Source organism: Chrysemys picta, chromosome 19 (genome assembly GCF_011386835.1).
Source record: "Chrysemys picta bellii isolate R12L10 chromosome 19, ASM1138683v2, whole genome shotgun sequence".
NCBI lineage: Eukaryota > Metazoa > Chordata > Testudines > Emydidae > Chrysemys > Chrysemys picta.
The window spans coordinates 12,322,032-12,341,229 of NC_088809.1; the positions used below are offsets into that span (position 1 = coordinate 12,322,032).

A 19,198-nucleotide genomic window follows, 5' to 3' on the forward strand; every position below is an offset into this window, starting at 1 on the left:
GACTCACCAGGACTGAGGCTTCCTCTTCATGATCCCTTGCCGTCTCCACTGCGAGTGAGGGCTGAGGTGGTAGGTCAGCTGCCTGCAGACCTTCTCCATGGCTCCGAACGAGTCTCCCTCCTGCACAGGCAAAGGGAAGGAAGCCAGGTAGGTTATTTGTAGCAATGCCGCTTCATGGGATCATTAATAAGAGAAGAGCCAAGTCCATGTGCAATACAGTGGAGCTGCTTTGCCCCAGAAGTGGCTCACGCAGTGGGTCCCACATCAAGGCAGCGAGCCCCATGGAACTGTTCCGAAAAATCAAAATCAACCACAGGAAAACAATGACTGTCCATCGTTAAAATACCACCTGGACAGCATGCAGAACCACGTCACCGCCCTGTCCTGCACACGACAGTGCTGCTGAGGCTCTCAGTTACCCAAGGGAGAACCGCTCAGTTCATCACAAAACCCACAAACACTGACGCACTCCGTACGCAATGTTACAGGCGAGGTGACGTGAGCTAGTTCAGAACATCTGCTCCCAATGTGCCTTATCCACTCTGTGTCTGACTGTCAGCCTGCTGGGGCAAGAACTACCCTTGTGTCGCATGACGTTCTGAACATGTGATCACCACTTGGCAAACCACCAGCCATCCCATTTTCTTCTCCAGTAGTCATTGATACCGCTGGCAACCGAGTTCTCAGTCAGGATTCCAGTGGACAACCCATCCTTGCGGGTTCAGGGTTAGGAAAGATGGCTTTCTGAGGCCAGGGAGAATTAGGGGCCCCTAAATAGCAATGTATTGCCCGATCAGATTAAACAGCCATGTGAAAGATAGGACAACTAAATCCAGCACTGCTGTCCTAGGAGCGACACGTCTCTGAGCAATTATCACCCATGTCCCTCTGCTTAATTCTCCAGCACCTATCTATGGGCTTTCATGAGCAGATGTATCACGTCTCAAAGAGAGACCAGGCCTTGCCTTAGGCTTCAGGGAGGAGCAGGGGCCCTGCAACCCCGCATTGAGTTCTGGGCACCTCAATACCATCAACATGTCAATGAACTGGAAGGAATTCAGGGGAAGAGAAATAAAAGCGTTTAAGGGTTTGGAGCAACTGATGGTAAAAGATTAGTCACCGTGCATAGGAATAGCTCAGATCTGCGGTAGCTTAGAGGAGAAGAGAGGACCCTCCACACACATTCGAAGGTTGTAAACACCAAGCCAGAAGAATCTTTTGGGATGCCACAAGGGGTTATATCCAGTCTGTTAGACTGGACAACAAGATCCTAAACCAGAGTTCCTACCCTTTTCCATTCTACAATCCAACCTGGAGCCCCTTCCCCACTTAGCCCTATGAGAAGGGTGGTGTGGTCCTGACACCTGTCCAAGACCCCCCAGGATGAGAGCCCTTGCCCTGAGAAAAGCAGCAGAAGCTCCAACACAAAGATATTTTTAAATGGACAGCACAAAACACAGGGGAGCATACAGTGGTGAAGGGAACAAGCTTGCAATGGCAGAGGGACAGACTAGTTGGTGTAATAGGTCTTTTCCATCTCCGCTTGCTACGAGTCTGCAAATAATAAAAGCCCTGCTGGGCTCTTCACACATCTTGTATTAAACCCAAGAGTAGCTGTTAAAAGCAACTGCACGATTTTAAGCAGGTGCTTAAATTAAAAATAGGGAATCAGGAATGGTGAATCATCACAGCAAGCGGCAGGAAGTCTGTTAGAAACCTGACTGAAACATGGATTCCTAGATCATCAGGGCAAAAGTAACGTCTGGGATCATGTAGCATGACCCCCAGTGTAACACAGGCCATAAAGCTTCCCTGAATTAATTCACTGGTTTCAGCTACAGCAGATCTTTTAGAAAAGAATCCAATCTTGATTCTAAAATGTCCAGTGATGGAGAACCCACCACCTCCCTTGGGGAAGGGTTCCAATGGAGAACTGCCCTCACAGTTACAAACTCGCACCTTTCATAGACTCATAGAATACCAGGGTTGGAAGGGACCTCGGGAGCAGGGCTGGCTCTGGCTTTCTGGCCTCCCCAAGCAAAAAAAAAAAAAAAAACCTGCGGCGTGGCCGGAGCCAGGGGTCCTCCCTGCCCTGCAGATGTGCCTCGGCTAGCGGGGGCAGTGGGAGGGAGCGGGGGGAGAGAGAAGGGAGTTGGCCAGGGCTTCCTCGGGGCACTGCCACGTGGCCCCTTCCGCCGTGCCCCCTGCAGGGAGGGAAGGATGCGGGCTGCCCTGCCGGGCTTGCTGCAGGGTGCTCCTGTCCTCCACGACGACGCCCCGGACAGGGCGGCCGGAGCGGAACAACAACAACAACAACAAAAGCGGCCGTGCCGCCCTAGGATTGGGCGGAATGCCGCCTCCTACAAGCTGCCACCCCAAGCACCAGCTTGCCGGGTATCTAGTCCAACCCCCTGCTCAAAGCAGGACCAACCCCAACTAAATCAAACCAGAGCTTTTTTTTTTGTCAAGCCCGGGCTTTTTTCCAGTCTGCATTTGTCTAGTGTCACCTTCCAGCCATTGGCTCTTCTTAGACCTTTGTCTGCTAGACTGAAAAACCCCCTCTTATGAAACTTCTATTCCAGACTGTGATCAAGTCCCCTTCACTTTCTCTCTAGTCCTTTACACCCCTTTATATGTCCCTGCCTCTCCTGTGCTCCTCGCCTCCAGACATCGCTGTAATGCAGTGGTGGGAAATGTAGAGCCAGCAGAAGGGAGTCTGCATGCAGGCGAAGCTCCGTGGGAGTTTCCCCTTGGTGAAGATTTAAGAATCTGGCTTACAGAGAACACAGTGTATGGTCAGTTACTGCCTACTGCTTCTGGGATTCAGACAGGCTCTGTGGTAGCTCATATTCATACTGAATAATAATAATAATCATACTTTGCTTTGATACAGATGCTTTCATTCAAGGCTCTCAATGCCTTTTATGCACATTGACTAATTAACCCATACTGCCCTTCTGTTACTGCTAACCCCATTTTGCGAAAGGGAAAACACAAAGTCCTGGTCTACACTTAAAATTGAGAGCTGTGTCACTCAGGGGTGGGAAAAATTCACTCCCGGGGGCTGCGGCTATACTGACCTAACCCCTGGTGTAGACATGGCTGGGTCAAGGGAAGAATGCGTCTGTCGATCTAGCTACCACTGCTCTGGCAGGCGGATGAACGACAATGACGGAAAAAACCCTTATGTCACTGTAGGAAGCATCTATACTATGGCACTACAGTGCTGCAGCTGTGGCCACGGTAGCGCTCATAGTGTAGACATGGCCTAAGAGACAAAGTGAGTTGCCCATGGTCTCGTAGCAAGCAGTGGAAGAGTCTGGAACAGAACTCCGGGCGCAACCATCCAGTCAGTTGCACGCACCCACGCATACGCATGCATGGGGAACAGCATGCACACAGGAGACAGACTGTGTGGGTTCCCAGGAGCTTCTGGCTCTCAGTTCTGCACTCAAGCCATTAGGCCAGGGACTCGACCAGTCTCCAGCTGATTGGCTATTGTCTTCCACTGCCTGTCTTTTCCCCCTTAAAGCTGCCACGTGACATGTCAAAGATTAACCAGCCCCATCACAAAAATAATAATGAAGGATTGCAGCAAAGAAGCAAGCATGCGACAGTTGTGGTTCTTCCCCGGCTCCGCTGTCAGATGCCAAACAGCCTGTTGTCTTTCTGCTGAGGTCTGAACCTCTCTGCGCCATCGTCATGTGTGTGCATACAAAGCGGTTCTGTGGGTGCATGGAGCATGCGGCTCTTGGCCAGTCCCAACCTCCAGCTGAATGCCTGGCTCTACTGGGAAACCTTTCAAATAGCTTTGGCTGGGAGGCAGGTTTAGGGAGCGAAGAGAGGCACGGATTTAGCTGGCAAAAGCAGTAGAGCCAGAGGTGGGTGGGGGAGGAGAAGGATTTCTGTCTCTGCAGCCAGCACGCGGAGAGAAACACTCTCTCACTCCGGTGTCGCACTGTCCCCGGCAAAGGCCTAAAAGAAAGGGCAGGGGAGGGGAACTGCACCACCGGGTGGGACTGGGAGAAGCCAGGCAAGTTTGAGGGTTTGGGCCACCCCACTGTAGGGATGGAGCCGGTGAGGAGGAGGAATCTGATCCCCTCCAATTATTTAGAGACAGCTGGGGCAAGGAGGGGCCCCCTAGAGCATTCAACTGGCAGTTTGGCTTCAGGTCAGCACCGGGGGTGTCACTCAACTCTCCACAGGCAGTTCCCTGGCACCTCTGGGACAAGCCCCACGCTGCATTTATCCACAGAGCAGGTACAGCATGGACAGCAGTTTCCCCTACTAAGCCCTTTGCTCTCTACCCTGACCTGGCAGGCTACCCCCTAGGGGCAGGGCAGGCAGTGCAATCCCCACGCCCATTCAATCCCCGACCTCTCTTGCAAGAGCGCCACCGAGGGGGCCGGTTTGTGCCAACTGCGGCAGCAGCTTGTGTCACGTGGGCACCGGTCCCACCGGAATTGGAAGGGGGCCGGCAGAGGCAGGTCACGTAGGCCACTGAGGAGCTATCAGTGGACAACGACCCCAAATGAGTTTGGGATTTTAAGTGTTCTCCAGGATAGGACAGAGCCCAGTGAAAAATGAGGAGTGGACAGGGAATTACGGGACGGGTGGACAAGGGTCAGTCCTGCCAGAGGTGAAAGTAAGCCAGTACGGGCCAGTACAGTGTACCGGCAAGAGCCGGTGCGCCAGACGGGACCGGCTTCCCCAGGCCGGCGATTTAAAGGGTCTGGGGCTCCTGGCAGCAGTAGTGGTGGCTGGGAGCCCCGAGCCCTTTACATCACCGCCAGAGACCCGGGCCACCGCCGCTACCCCAGGGGCTCCGGCAGCGGGGATCGGGCAGCGATTTAAAGGGCTGTGCTGCGGAAGGAGCCCGGGGCCCCTTAAATTGCCCCCAAACCCTGGGGCTCCCAGCCGCCTCTGCAGCTGGTAGCTCTGGGGTGATTTAAAGGGCTTGGGGCTCCCAGATGCCACTATTACAGCCAGAGCCCCGGGCCCTTTAAATCTTGATTTAAAGGCCCGCCTCTTCCGGTTGAGGCCCCGCCCCCTACTCAGGACTCCGGCGTACCGGTAAGTCCTTTAAGTTTCACCCTGAGTCCTGCTCCAATACCTGTGCGCAGAGAGACAGGGGGTTCCCACTCTGTGCTATGTTGGAAATCTCTAGGGCCAGCTATTGCAAGTGGCTAGTGCCAGCCTGTGTTCTTGGTATGGGAGATTGACTTGTGCATTCAACCCCCACTCTACAGGGTGCAACTTCTGCACCAAGGCAGGGGAGGGAGAGAAACTTCTGCTTCGAGTTCTCTGGTGTGAATAATGACAAGTCCGAGCGAAGTGAGAAATCATACGACTGCCGTGGCCGCTACAGGCAAACGCCTTCCCAACTGCAGTGTGTCCAGAAAGCTACTCTAATTGCAAATCATTTGAAATCAATGAGAGCCCGTTTGGTATTGGGGCTTTACCGTGAGACGGCCTGTGACAGGATACAGATGGCCCAATAAAAAGAGGCTCAATTGGAAATCCTGAATAATGCTCCCCGAAGAGCCGAAAGACACAGTAGAGAGGAGAACTTCCCCCGCTCTTCCCAACTGGCTCAGGACCTGGGGGCAGAATGTACACGTCCCACATGGGGAAATAAAAACCTGCCTGTTCTTTGTGTTAACTGCACCTCAAACCTCTAGCGTTAAGAGAGACGTTGTGGGCGGCGGCCCTACACTACACGGACTCGGTTCCAGCAAGCAGGTCAGTCCCGGGCTCGGCAGCACAACCGTTCCGGTCCCGTTATCATCTATAAAAAATAAAAGCAGCTCTTCCCAAGTGGGCCACGGATGCAAAGAGCCGGCAGCAAGAGAGCCCGGCCTGAAACAAACTGCGCGCAGCGTGGCAGAGCCATAAATATTTCACCTCACTGATGATGCACTGGGGTCTGAGGACAGCCTGCTCCCCAATGCCCTGCCCTGCCCTGCCCACAGCAAGGAGACTTGGTGGGAAGTGGCCGGTGGCCAATGGCCTCTCATCTCCACCCTGGCAACAGACATCTACAGGTGATGGGACCCACACTCCATTCAACAGCATGCAGTTGGTGGGGGGATAGGTCATGGTGGCCCACTCTCCCCTCAGCGGGATGAAAACGCCGGGGGCATGGCCTCAGTGATTCAGTCTTCTCGTCCTGCCCGGATCATTAGGGGAGACCCTCCTGCCCGGCAGCAATCTGGGACGGGTGGTGGCAGGGGCCATGCTCACCTTCTCTGGAGGCCTGCCTGATCTGATTCCTCTCTGCCTTTGATAATCTCAAGTGGTCCATGCTGCCTTCCCCTGCAAGAGAACAGCCTCATTTCGAATTCGGACTCATTTTAGGCAAGCAGCGTGTCGCTGATTTGCACCATGCTCAATACAAGGCACAATGAACCCAACCTCTGGCTTCATTAACCAGGCCACGCTCCACATGGAATAGTCCATCCACTGCCAACTGACTCCCTTGGGTAGGGGAGTTATGCCAACAGACGCATTCTAATGAGCTCTCCACATTCAGTCTTCTGAAACTGTGTGCATATGTAAGAGAGACATCCCGAATACACAGCCCTAGAAACTCGGATCGTCCTAGGCTTTGATGGCCGTTGCTGTTTATTCACATTGATTGTTCTGTGTTTTGTTACTCATCGGAAGGAGTCAGACGGGAGAGTTCACTAAGATGTCACATCCCGGAGCCTCTCTTAGGAATCTAAGCGCTCGTACATGGCTGTGAGCTGAGTATTTTAGACGTGTCATTTATGGAATGTTTTCTCTATATTCACCCCAGAAATCACCCAAGCAGGAGGCTATAGATAAAGATATTATAAATGTTCAATTAATCAAGGCACAAAGTGGATTTTGACCGATTATGCATGGAAATGCTATGAAACAATTACCGTATGTACTCGTTTATTAGTCCATTCATTTATAAGCCGACCCCCAAGATGGATAGGTAAAAATGGCAAAAACGGTAAGACCCTTTCATAAGCCAACCCTATATTTCAAGGGCGTGGCAAACTTTGGTTCCCAGCCCATCAGAGTAAGTCACTGGCAGGTCGGGATGTTTTGTTTACTTGGAGCGTCCGCAGGCACAGAACCCCTCAGCTCCCAGTGGCCGCAGTTTGCTGTTCCCAGCCAACGGGAGCTTTGGGAAGCGGCGCAGGCCGAGGGACATGCACACACCTGTTGATTTGAGTTTAGCGATTAGGGACCCATTTCTGGTACTTAAGCATATGCTTAAGCACAGAGTTATTCAGGAAAGTACTTATGCACCAGCTAAAGTTAAGCACATGCCTAAGTACTTTCTTCAACACTGATAGTTCCCTAAATCAGGGTCTACTTTACATCAAAAGACAGAGAGAGAGGACTTGGCGGGAGTTACATTTCTTTCTACCACCTCTCAGGATAGGCCCCCATAATACCCAGTTGCATTAGTTCTATTGCTACACACTCCAGAGCTCCTTTTAATCAGCGATAGATGAACACTAGGAAGATTGGTGTTTTGAATAAGCACCCAGAAATTCGGAGAACTTCCTATTGCCGAATCCTTCATTAGGTAAACCTCAAAACATCTCTGGAAGACAGGGCAGAAGTCCACTCCCTCTAAATATTCCCCATCCGCTCTGCCAACTTCAGCTTTCCTCATTCAGGACCCTGCAGATCTAAAAATGAGAGGAAAATGCCACAAATTTCTACACCTACAAAACCGAAGGCTTCCCCAAGTAATTTATCATTGGGTCTGTGGGTTGTTTGTTCCCTTTTGATTAAAGCAAAAGAAAGTAGTTTGTCATGAAATAAAATGGGAAACGAGAAACCAATGAAAAGTGCTTTATCCAGACTATAAATCACTCAGCCGCTTGGGGCGACATTTCTTCTAATAGCTAAATGCACAGCGAGTTTTCTGAGCAATGTTTTTAACGTGCCAGGGCTCTGTCTGCACTGGCGTCAGAACAAAATTTGAATTAAGAACTGAACAGAGCACAAAACAGGAATCCCATTATCATCCTAGAACCCACATGGTTCATATACGTTGCACGTGCTTATAACTCGAACTTCATCAGACCATGAAGACCGACCCGCGTATGACACTCGGGACTCTTCTGCAGTCTCTTGAATGATTAGGAGTTGTACGCCCAGTTACTAAGACACTTAAAATGTGGTGGGGCCCAATCTACTAAACTTGAGTACGGATCTGAACTCCTCCAAAATTCATGGGTGTTCAGTATCCAGTTTTGTGATCGTCCATTACAGACACGAGGCCACGTGATAAGGTCTGGATACAGATCTGAACTCCCCTAGTCTTTGGGGATGGCTCACATGTCGGGTTCGTTCAAGGGACAACCTCTGCAAAACCAGTGACCTCATTGGACTGCCATTGTCCCAGATTAACTGGGTTTTAAGCATCTCCAGAAACTCGGCCATTTTCTTCCACATCTCACTGAAACCATTTGGCTAGCACTCTTGATGAACAACAGTTACAACTTCCTGTATAAAGCACCCTTCCTCCACAGCCAGGCACTCGCACGGCTACACAAACAAGTCAAACAGAATAAAATAAAACATCATGAAAAAGCCAATAAAGCTCTATAAAAACTAAAGTGAATCTGACATCTACGATGCAAAACAAAAGCTTCCCTCTTGGGATTAATATTTGTATTTATAGGCTCAGGATTGATAGAAGAGCTACCTAGGACCCTGTATTCCTGCTCGAACAACCGTTTCCTTCTCCTCCAATTAACTCTGAATTTGTTTTGTTCCCTTCCACGCTGCCAATGCATAAAGGAACCAAACTAGGGAGAGAGGGTGACTGACGCAGGCAGAGAAAGCTGTTGACTGAGCTCGAGAATTTGTTCTTGTTGAGACGCTGCTCTGTATGCTGGATAACAAGCCACTGCTGTGGAGTTTTGCACACAGTCCACCAAATTGTCACCTCTCCAGTGATCTACCAGACCCCCGGCTCAGAAAAATATACATCAAGTCTCCAAAAGGCAGATACAAAAATAACACTGTGAAGATTCAGTAAATCCAGCATTCAATCTTTTTGTCATAAAGAGAAGTTTGGTGGTTTTTCACTGATTTTTCTGGAGACTGGCTCCTATGAGGCCACTGGATATGATAGCCTCAGTGGTGCCTATTGGCTGCATCTGTGTTCAGATTTGGACTCACATCTCACACCAGCTGGTAAAAGTGGTGTTATTGCTCTCAGGAAAGCCCTGGTCATCCCGCATTGCAGGCGGGATCCATGTTGACTGGTGTCTACAGACTCTCATTCCACACAAGTGGCCAGAGTTTCAGAAGAGCTCAGCTCTCACTTAGGCATCGAGACAAGGGCCAAGGGTGAAATCCTGGCACGACTGAAGCCAATGGGAACACTCCCGCTGATTTCAACAGGGCCGTGATTTCACCCTAGATTCTCAGAAGTGCTCAGCTCCCAACAGCAACCGTTCTGAAAGGCGAAAGAGGTGGTGGAAGCTCCATCAACTGGCCAGGGCAAAACGCTGGAAACGCTGTGGAAGAATTCCGAGCTGGCAGAGGGCCTGACAAGCTCTTCTACCTCTGAGCCTATAATTTTGTCCAATTCAAACGCTGTACAATGGGCCAGCGTGTGACTATTTTTCTCTCTAATTAGATGGCCTCTATCGTCACAGCATCTGCGCGCCTCTGAAGTGCTTATCCTCACAAACTCCTCTGAGGTTGGGAAGTATTATTCCCGATTTCACAGGGGCACAATGGATGCACAGAGAGATTTAGGGCTTGTCTGGTGCGCACTAGCTACTCTGTGCTAACTCCCCACGTAGAGAAGTCCTAAGGGTGTTGCAATTACGTGTAAGCAAACAACGTAGCATTGCTGAAGCTAGCTCACTAAAAATAGCTGGGTAGCCAGGCTGGCTCAGGCTCGTCCCCTGACTACGTAGGTAGGGTCCCGGGTGGGATTGTACTCCGGTGGCTAGTCCACCTCGCCGCAGCGCCACTGCTGTTTTTAGCGAGCTAAGCTAGCTTCAGTAGGCCTCCCTGTGCTGCCATCACGCCTCCCAACTCCAGCGCAGACTGACCCTCCGGGACTCGCCCCAAGGCAGACAGGAAGTCTGTGGCACAGCTGAAAACGGAATCCAGAGAGCTGGAGGCCAAACCCAGCATTTCAACTGCCAGGCCATCCATCCTCCCTTTTTGCAATGGCCATCAAGGAAAATTGAATGTGACCTGGTATAAACGAACTTTGGATGCTGTGCGTGGGAGTCTGCTGCATACGGTAGCGGGATCTATAGCGAGTAGCTTGTTGCAGTCAGTGTTCATTTCATTTGTTTCATTCAGGCAAAGCTTTAATGATGAAACAGCCACTGGATAATGGATTCAGTCTTTAGCACTATCAGGGAGTTCAGCGTACTGACTCAGACAGACTGGGGTCTCTGTCTCTGAAACCTCCTTCTGTTCTTTGTTGGAAAGAAAATGGAAAGGTTAAACACACTGTATAAAAGGCGGCAGCCGTGTCACAATATTATGCTGAAAATGATCGCCAATATTATCCTGAAAGCTGCAATTAAAAGGTGTGGAGGTGGGGGAGAAAAATGACTCACAAGGGGAATGTGACAGAACGGCAGAGAATGACAGAAAGACAAGGTAGTTCTGATACAAATGTACCGGGGTGCGGAGAGGGGGAATCAGTGGGAGCAGCCTAATTCTCTGGGATCAGAGTAAAGAACAACTCCTACGAAGCGTAGCCCAGGTTCTCGAGCTCTGCTCTTGGGAGAAGTGATTTATGTGAACGGCAAAAGCAAAAATGTGTCCAGCCCAGGACACTCAATCCAAAGCTCCTCACTCTCTGCTGGAGGACTGATCTAAACTTCATGTTCTGGCCCATCTCTTCTAAACGATTTAGTGGGGAGAAGTCCCAGCAGGAGGGCTGGGAAAGACTCCATTCATGAACGCGGGTAAAGCAATTTGAGGTACTAGGATGGAAGATGCGAGGGCAGGGCACGGGCTTGGTCCAATTGTGCTTCGTTCGAGGCAGGCTTGAGTACTGGGTGCAAGCTGGAGGTAGGAGCAAGGTGAGAAGATCCCTGTTTCAGCAGAACTGGCTCACAAGCCCCCACAAGAAAGCACGAGAAAGCAATCACAGGTTCAGGCCACTGCAGGCCTCTGGCTTTCCCCTCTCATTCAACGCCATTCAGGGAGGGGACAGGCTAGGCTCATTCAGATGGGTTCAGATCACAGCTATCTGTGATTTCTTTAAAGGTATAGATTTTTAACTGCAGGGTGGGTGTAACCTCAGACTGTCCCACTGTCCCTTGATATTTGGGACTTTTAGCACATAGATTTACCATTACATTCCTACCCCCACCCCCCGAAAACCAACAGTGATTGCTTACAACGAGAGACCCTGGCTTTTAAATCACCCACTATATTGCAAATGAAATTGAATGTCAGTAGGAAAACATAATCCCAACTATCCATATAAAATGCTGGGGTCTAAATTAGCTGTTACCACTCAAGAAAGAGATCTTAGAGTCATTGTGGAGAGTTCTCTGAAAACAGCCGCTCAATGTGCAGCGGCAGTCAAAAAAGCGAACAGAATGTTGGGAATCATTAAGAGAGAGAGAGAGAGATAATAAAACAGAAAATAGCATGTATAAATCCATGGTACGCCCACATCTTGAATACTGTGTGCAGATGTGGTCGCCCCATCTCAAGAAAGATATATTGGAATTGGAAAAGGTTCAGAATAGGGCAACAAAAATGATTAGTGGTATGGAACAGCTTCCATAAGAGGAGAGATTAATAAGACTGGGACTTTTCAGCTTGGAAAAGAGACGACTAAGGGGGGATAGGATAGAGGTCTATAAAATCATGACTGGTGAGAGGAAAGTAAATAAGGAAGTGTTATTTACTCCTTCTCATAACACAAGAACCAAGTGTCACCAAAGGAAATGAATAGGCAGCAGATTTAAAACAAACAAAAGGAAGTATTTCTTCACACAACGTACAGTCAGTCTGTGGAACTTGTTCTTAAATTATTGCTCTGAAGAACAGGCAGCCACTTCAGGATGGCAGCAGCTCTGTACTTCTTTAGTAGCAAGCTTTAATCACAACGCCTGCATTTATATTGCCTCTTTCATATCCGGAGCTCAAAGCACTATAGAACCTGGGGAGCTGAGTGACTTGCCCAAAGTCACACACTGGATCAATGGCTGAGCTGGAGGAGTCTAGGAAAACTGCCAATCGTGGTTCTGTGCGTTCACTAGCGTGGCTTTAAACAGGATTTTGCAATTAGTGTAGGTGTAAACCCACGGGTTGGCATGTATGACATGTCTCCTGCTGGGCCCAATCCACAGAGGATATGGGTCCATTGCAGGCTCCGCTACAGAAATCGGCTCTTTCATTCAAGCTGTAGAGAGTCAGGCTTGTAACACTGTTGCCGGCTACAACTGTGCCATGCGAACATCTGTTCTCATTTTCAGGTGACATTGTAAATAAGAAGTGGACAGCATTATCTCCCGTAAATGTAAACAAACTTGCTTGTCTTAGTGATTGGCTGAACAAGAAGTAGGACTGAGTGGATTTGTAGGCTCCAAAGTTTCACATTGTTTTGTTTTTGAATGCAGTTATATAACAAACAAACAAAATCTACATTTATAAGTTGCACTTTCAAGATAAAGAGACTGCACTACAGTACTTGTATGAGGTGAATTGAAAAATATTTCTTTTGTTTACCATTTTTACAGTGCAAATATTTGTTATAAACATAATATAAGGTGAGCAGTGTACACTTTGTACTCTGTGTTGTAAATTGAAATCAAATATTTGAAAATGTAGAAAAACATCCAAAATATTTAATACATTTCAATTGGTGTTCTGTTAACAGTGCAATTAAAACTGCGATTAATCGACAGCCCTAGTTAAAACATTTGAGTTGCCTGTGGCTATTAGAACTTTCTTCACCTTAGACAAACTCCTGAGCCCAGTCGTAGGCCCGAGAAGCAGGGCTGCATGCTGGACAGATGCACAGGAGGGATCAGGAGAAAAGAACCTCACCCCAGGCTGTGGAGTAGCTCCATGGAGACTAATTCTCCCCAATGCTCCCCAACACAAATCTCACACTATGGGCACAGCAGGCAGCTCGGCACAGCTCCAGATACCTACAACCTGCTCCATGCCAACCCTTTGCATGCTGCTGCAGGGTTCTAAGCCACACAGGGAATACAGAATAGCTCAATTGGTGTGATATTTTCATCCCTTATTGGCATAATTTTTTTTTTTTTTTTTTTTGCATGGGATTTTAAGATACTTGTTAGAAAAAGAAGACACAAAACGTGCAGGCTTCCATGTGGCCTTTGCACACAGAACGCCCAAGCACATTACAGAACATCTGGATAATCTAATTCCCTGGCCCAGGAGCACTGGAGTTGTTCACTTTTGGCTCTCCAAGAACCATCTGACCCTGAGCATTCCTCTTGGACTGAGCAGAGTCGTACGGGGCAAGCTGACTCGATCTGATTTATCCCACGCTTCAGTTAGATGGCAGCTAGGGGTGTAACTAATCTCATTTTTATCCAAATACTCAAACTGTTTGTGCATATGGGCTCTGCCCTCTCTGCTGTCACAAGCAATTTTCAAAGACAAATAAGCCAGACCACATCAGATCTGTTCACTACCAATGAGATCGAGGTGGGTGTGGCAAAACTGCAGAAGGAGCTGTTTTAAGAGCTGTTTTTCAGGCATACATTTTCCTCCTTTCCAATACAGTGATGCTGCAATGCAGGCCACGCTGGCTCCAGGGCTTTCTCCAAACTCTGAATGTCAGGACAGAGCTAGAATACATTAGCTAGAGCAGAGCTGGTTGGGAATTTTTCCACAAAACGTTTCTTTGATGGAAAATGCCAAGTTCTTGAAAGCCAAACTTTTTGCAGAAATGTTTTAATGAAACTTTAATTGGGAAGATTTTCTCAAGTCCAGAATGGAACTTCTGGTCAGAGCGAGCATGAGCAACATCCTAGACTAGCCAATAACCTGGTACTTGGGGCACTCACCTGGGATGTGGGAGAGACAGGTTCAAGTCAGCACAAAAACACAAATTCCAAAACCTCGCCATCTTGCATAAAATAGAATTCTTGTAACCCCGCCAGCCCTAATCTAGGGCTCTTCAAGTATAACACACGGTTGTCAGGCTCCTTGTAGGAATCATGGCAAAGGAGGGCTGTTCCGTGACACAGACTCTAGGGCCTGACCGCTTGTGGTTATTACAGATGTCCTGGATACAATCCAACCTGGGGAATGAGATTTTGCTGACCTACATTCCCCTGCAGAAGCACTCCTTCGCTTCACTTCTTAAACGCTGGCGTGTAGCGTTACTGGGGCACAACAGCTGCTGGGCTGCACCCCAGAGGGGGTGCCGTGCACTGATTGAGATCCCTTTCTTCTTCAGCACTTGTCAACTTGGCATTTAGACCCCTTGCGGCTGTTGCAAGGCTGGTTAAGAGCCGAGCTGTCTCTGACCCCAGCACAGATGGATGGGGGAGGAGGAGAGAGAGCAAGGAGCCTTCCCCACACTTGGTGGGCCAGCGAGCACTTGCAAGCAGCCTGTGAGGCAAATCAGCCCAAAGAGAGGGGCAGGGGAAGTAGAAAGTGGTCATACCCCTGCCCTCCCCGGCCCATGGAGCTGTCCAGGTGCGCCATCCAAAGGGACGCGCATGCACTACTATGCTTGGGGTGCTTCCAGAGCCGGAATTCCTCCCCCTGGGGTGGGGCCAGCTCCACACTGCCCCCTACTGGATTGTGGGTAATTCCCCGCATAGCTGTTATGCCGGTACTTCTCAGAGTCTATTCTCCCCTCGGTCCGCACAGGCAGCCCCATCGTCATTGACTGCAGTTACCAGCATGCAGCAAGCAGAGACGTCTAGCTGAGAAATCCTACAGTCAAACACAGATCTGATCGGAGAGCAAAAGCAACAGGAAATTGGGCTGTTTCCCCCTCCCCCCGTAAACAAACAAACAAACAAACAAAAACACACACACACTGTCTTAGGTGTTCTGAAATCGTGGTGCAAATAGACCGTCGGTAACTACGGCACCATCAAAACTGTGAAATGCAAAGACCATGAGGCCATTTTATGCCGGTCTGAGTGTAGTGTTAGATGTGATGTGTTTTGGTGGGAGATACGTTAAGTCTAGTTGGAACGGGGGCGGTCACCACTCACAGGAATACACCATATTGGGATCATATCTGTGACTGAAGCCACTGCGATTTCACATCACAAGCCCTCCACTTGAAACCCTAAAATTCCAGACACCACTCACAGAATGAGGCATGTGGCACGACCTGTACTTAGAGCCTACGCCATAAAGTTCAGGATGCAGGTTGGACTGTCCCCAAAGTTCAGGGTGTCTGGGGATCTGGACTTTGGTTTGAGACCACCTCTGCTTTTTCCTCTTTCACTGATTACTTCCAGGGGTCCTGCAGGGTCTCGCTGCCACAGGAACCCTGCTCTGTCAGACTCCCACTGCACCCTCCCTGGTGCTGGGATTCCTCCTGGAAAATGAATTGGAGGCCCCACCAGGACCAGCCAAGTTGGCCCTGCACTGATCGGTCCATGAGGCCAGCCTCCAGTGAGTCACTCGTTACATTTTCAAATGAGCCCCTTCGTGCTTTCTCCTCTGCTGCCCCTCGCGCTTGGTGGGAGCTCCCTGTAAACATCCACACAATGACCTCATTGTCCTCTTTCAAAACTTTACTGTGAGGCCTACAGAACCTTGACCAGTTAGGCTGCTGGTGTGCCGAGAGCCCTGCCTGCCCCGGCAGCCAGTACGGTCTCACTGATGATACCATGTACTCTCCCATCTGTTGTCTTGTCTCATCCTTTGATTGGAAGCTCTTTGGAGCTGGGAGCATCTTTGTTCTGTATTTGTACAGCGCCTGGCGCAATGGGGTCCTTGCCCCTGACCCAGGGCTCCTGGGTGCTACGGTGATATAAACAAAAAAACAAACAAACGTGATGCCTCTGCTGGCAGACCAATGGATAGCCTCCTAGGAAGTTGGTGTCACTAAAGCCCAAACCAATTGCTAAAACTTTAGCTCCCGACCCAAATGAAATGGGGACATCATCTCCCCCCCGGCACAACAATGGGGTGAGTGAGGTTTTTAAAGATAAAACTGTAATGCTATTCGTTATTTCTTGCTTTCAAAGGTAGAGTTGCTGAGCAGATGGATAGCAAAATGAAGAAAAGGGTCCCGTCCCCCCCCCAAGGAGAAACAGCTGTTTTACATAGAGACTTCATAGGGTTTATGCATAGTTTCTACATGAGGCAGCCAAGGGAACTCTTCCAAAACTAGAACCATGTAGCAGGCAGGCATGCACAAGTCAGACATTCACCCGCGCCTCTCTGGACTGAATGGACATAGCTGTTCAGTTAAGTACGGCTAAGTAAGACTACTCCCAAAGGAAAGGAACTTTCATAATCTGATTCACGTGCTGCTATTTGTTTATTTCACTCAGTTTGGAGGGTGAAAACCGGTGGGTCAGTATTATTTTCTCTCTCTGGTTTTTCTCCCCCTTTCACATCTCACACACACCTGCAACTAGAGCTGGGTGAATGGCACAAAAAAACCCAAAAGTTAAAGATATTCATGAGGCACTTGGATTCGCTTTCCCCTAAATGTTCATGCAAGCACATTTTCAATTGTGACAATGTAGGAAGAGAGAGGGAGCATACGTCTTGAATACTCATGCAAAAGTGCCTTCACGCAAGCACCTGCAAGACACGTCCATGCAGCCACCATGAAATCTCTCTACATCGGAGTCATCAGATCAGAGAAGCAAAACGTTCTCACGTAGGTGAGCAATCACACAGCACAAGTGACGACTCAAAGGCAACAGACCCACCAATCTGTTCTCCAAGCGATCCGCAGGCTGAAGTATGTTGGCATAAATATTCGTGAAATCACAGAGAATAAAGGATGCATTTGTAAGGCTAAGTCTGTGGATAATTTACAGCAAAACGGGTTCAACTTGCCAAATCAATTGCTCACATTGACTGGGTTGCTCTGATTTTCTAGGGATAACGCTGCCCACATTTCAGGCTACAGTGCAAGCAAACAAAAACAGGCTAGATTTAAATGTCACAAATGATTTGGGGGGAGGAGGGAGATTTAAGTGAACAGCATCCCTTTTAGACTAACTCGGAAACAAGCCAGAATAACGGCACCAAGCCCTGAAACTCATTAGCTGAAATTCTATCACTTAAAAAACAAATCTGAAGTCAAGGAGGTTTGAAGCTAGGTTTCCTTTATAAACCAACATTGTAACTGTAACTGGAGAGGCAGCAGTGGAAGACTAGTGCACTGGCTAGAGAGAGAGAGAGAGAGGCAGACAGGAGAGAGAAGCTGGCAGCTTGCTGCAGACTGCATGGCAAGGCTGCACACAGCCCGAGGAATTACTCCTCATTACTGTGATTCAATTATTCAGAGCCCTGATCAGAAGGAAGGGGAAACCCACTGGCTTGTTACGGCAGAATGACTTCAGCAGCCATTCCGGCTGAAATGCAATGTACGGCTACGAAAGTGCCCGCTCGTTCCTCTCCACAATCAGCACATTCAGAGAGATCAGAATGAAGAGATTCATAGCTGGGGCGTGAGAGAGACAGAAACACACACACGCAGACATTCAGCTCCCTGAGGACAATACTACAACTTGGGGGTGTTCAGAGCCCATGGAGACTGACATTGGGTTGTACTATGAGGGAGAACAGACATCTAATGCCTTGGATGGGGAAGAGAAACCAGCTCTCCACTGGCACAGCACACAGGGAAACTGAATCCACCCAGAGGCGGTAGCAGGGGCCGGAGGGGGGGGGGGGGTTAAGGTCAGTTGTAATATGATCGTGGTGGCTGGTAAGGGAGAAGTGGGATGCACGTAGGGAAGGCGGTGGCGGAGTCTATGGGCTTTGTGTTTCCATCCCCTTGTCCTTCCTCCTGGAGGCCGTGGAAGGCTTTGGCACTTTGCAGCAGTTAACACAGCAACCCTCCTCCTTTATCCAGTAAGGTCCCTGGCCAAGGGCCTTTACACAGGGGAGAAGAAAAAAGGACTCCAGCAGGGAGTCAGGAGAGCTGAACTAGGAAAGCTCCTTGGACTTGTCCTCAACGCAGAGCAGACAACACAAAACACATCACCAGGCCCGAGGACAGCACTGCCTTCCCACCCCCCAGGATCCTTAACATCGGGTGCATTCACCAGAAACTCAACCTGTCTCGCCCCCAGCATCTTCCGCCTGTCACAGCCTCAGTCCATTCCAGGAGATGGGGAAGCCGGGCACATTACTCAGTGCCAGTAACTCTCAGATCCGTGTGTTTATCACTCCTCAGTCTAGTGTTCATTCACCAACTGATTGTCACGTCTTAATCTCATTTGCTTGAAATCAGCCAGACCCTGAGGTCCTTACTCAGCCTGCTGACACTCGGCTCAAAACTCCCTTGGGAAGTCAGATTTGCCTGAGCAAGGACGGTAGGTTTTAACCCTTCATGAATATTTTAAATATTGGCCAGGGTAATCCATCAGCATCACATGGAGGTTACTAGTTCCCTCCCTGGCCCATCCTCTCCTTTACAGAGCTAACAATATTAATGCCTTCTGGGAAGGGTTCCTATATCTTTGGGGGGATGGGGTGTCTTTTTTTATTGTGATGCAGTTCTCTGGCCTAAATCATGCAGAAATCAGACTACAGGATTATAATGGCTTTAAAAATCTCTCACTGAAAAAGGTCAAGGGTTTTAACAATTATTACATATTCTATATAATTTTATAATGTTTATTATTTGCCTAGAGGCCGGAACTGAGATCAGGGCTCCATTGTGCTAGGGACTGTACATACACACAAACAGCGAGAGACTCTCTAGCCAGAGCTCCTTCCCAGGTACACATATTTTTGTACTGGGAGCCAGGAACTGCTGAATTCTAAACCTACCCACCCTCGCGTTCTGCAGCCTCAAGCAAGTCACGCATGAGAAGTCTACATAAGAAAGTTGCACCTGATTTAACTAAAGGCGATTTTAAACTGATTTAAACTGGTGCAAAAGGCTGGGTGGACACTCTTATTATGGTTTAAACCAGTCTTGTTTGGCTTAGCATAAATCTCTTAGGAATCAGTTGAAGATGATGCAACCCCACTGCCCACACATTCTTAACTAAATCAGTTTAAA

At 49.0% G+C, this 19,198-nt stretch overlaps 1 protein-coding gene across 1 annotated transcript in view; it reads right to left on the minus strand.

Annotated features, from left to right (window-relative positions):
• The window catches only part of LRRC75A (leucine rich repeat containing 75A), a 181,918-nt gene that overhangs the window by 70,288 nt on the left and 92,432 nt on the right, over window positions 1-19,198 (minus strand). Inside the window, exon 3 of the mRNA XM_005283407.5 lies at window positions 8-120. Within this exon, the coding sequence (XP_005283464.1) occupies window positions 8-120 (113 nt within the window). The remainder of the gene's footprint in view (window positions 1-7; window positions 121-19,198) is intronic.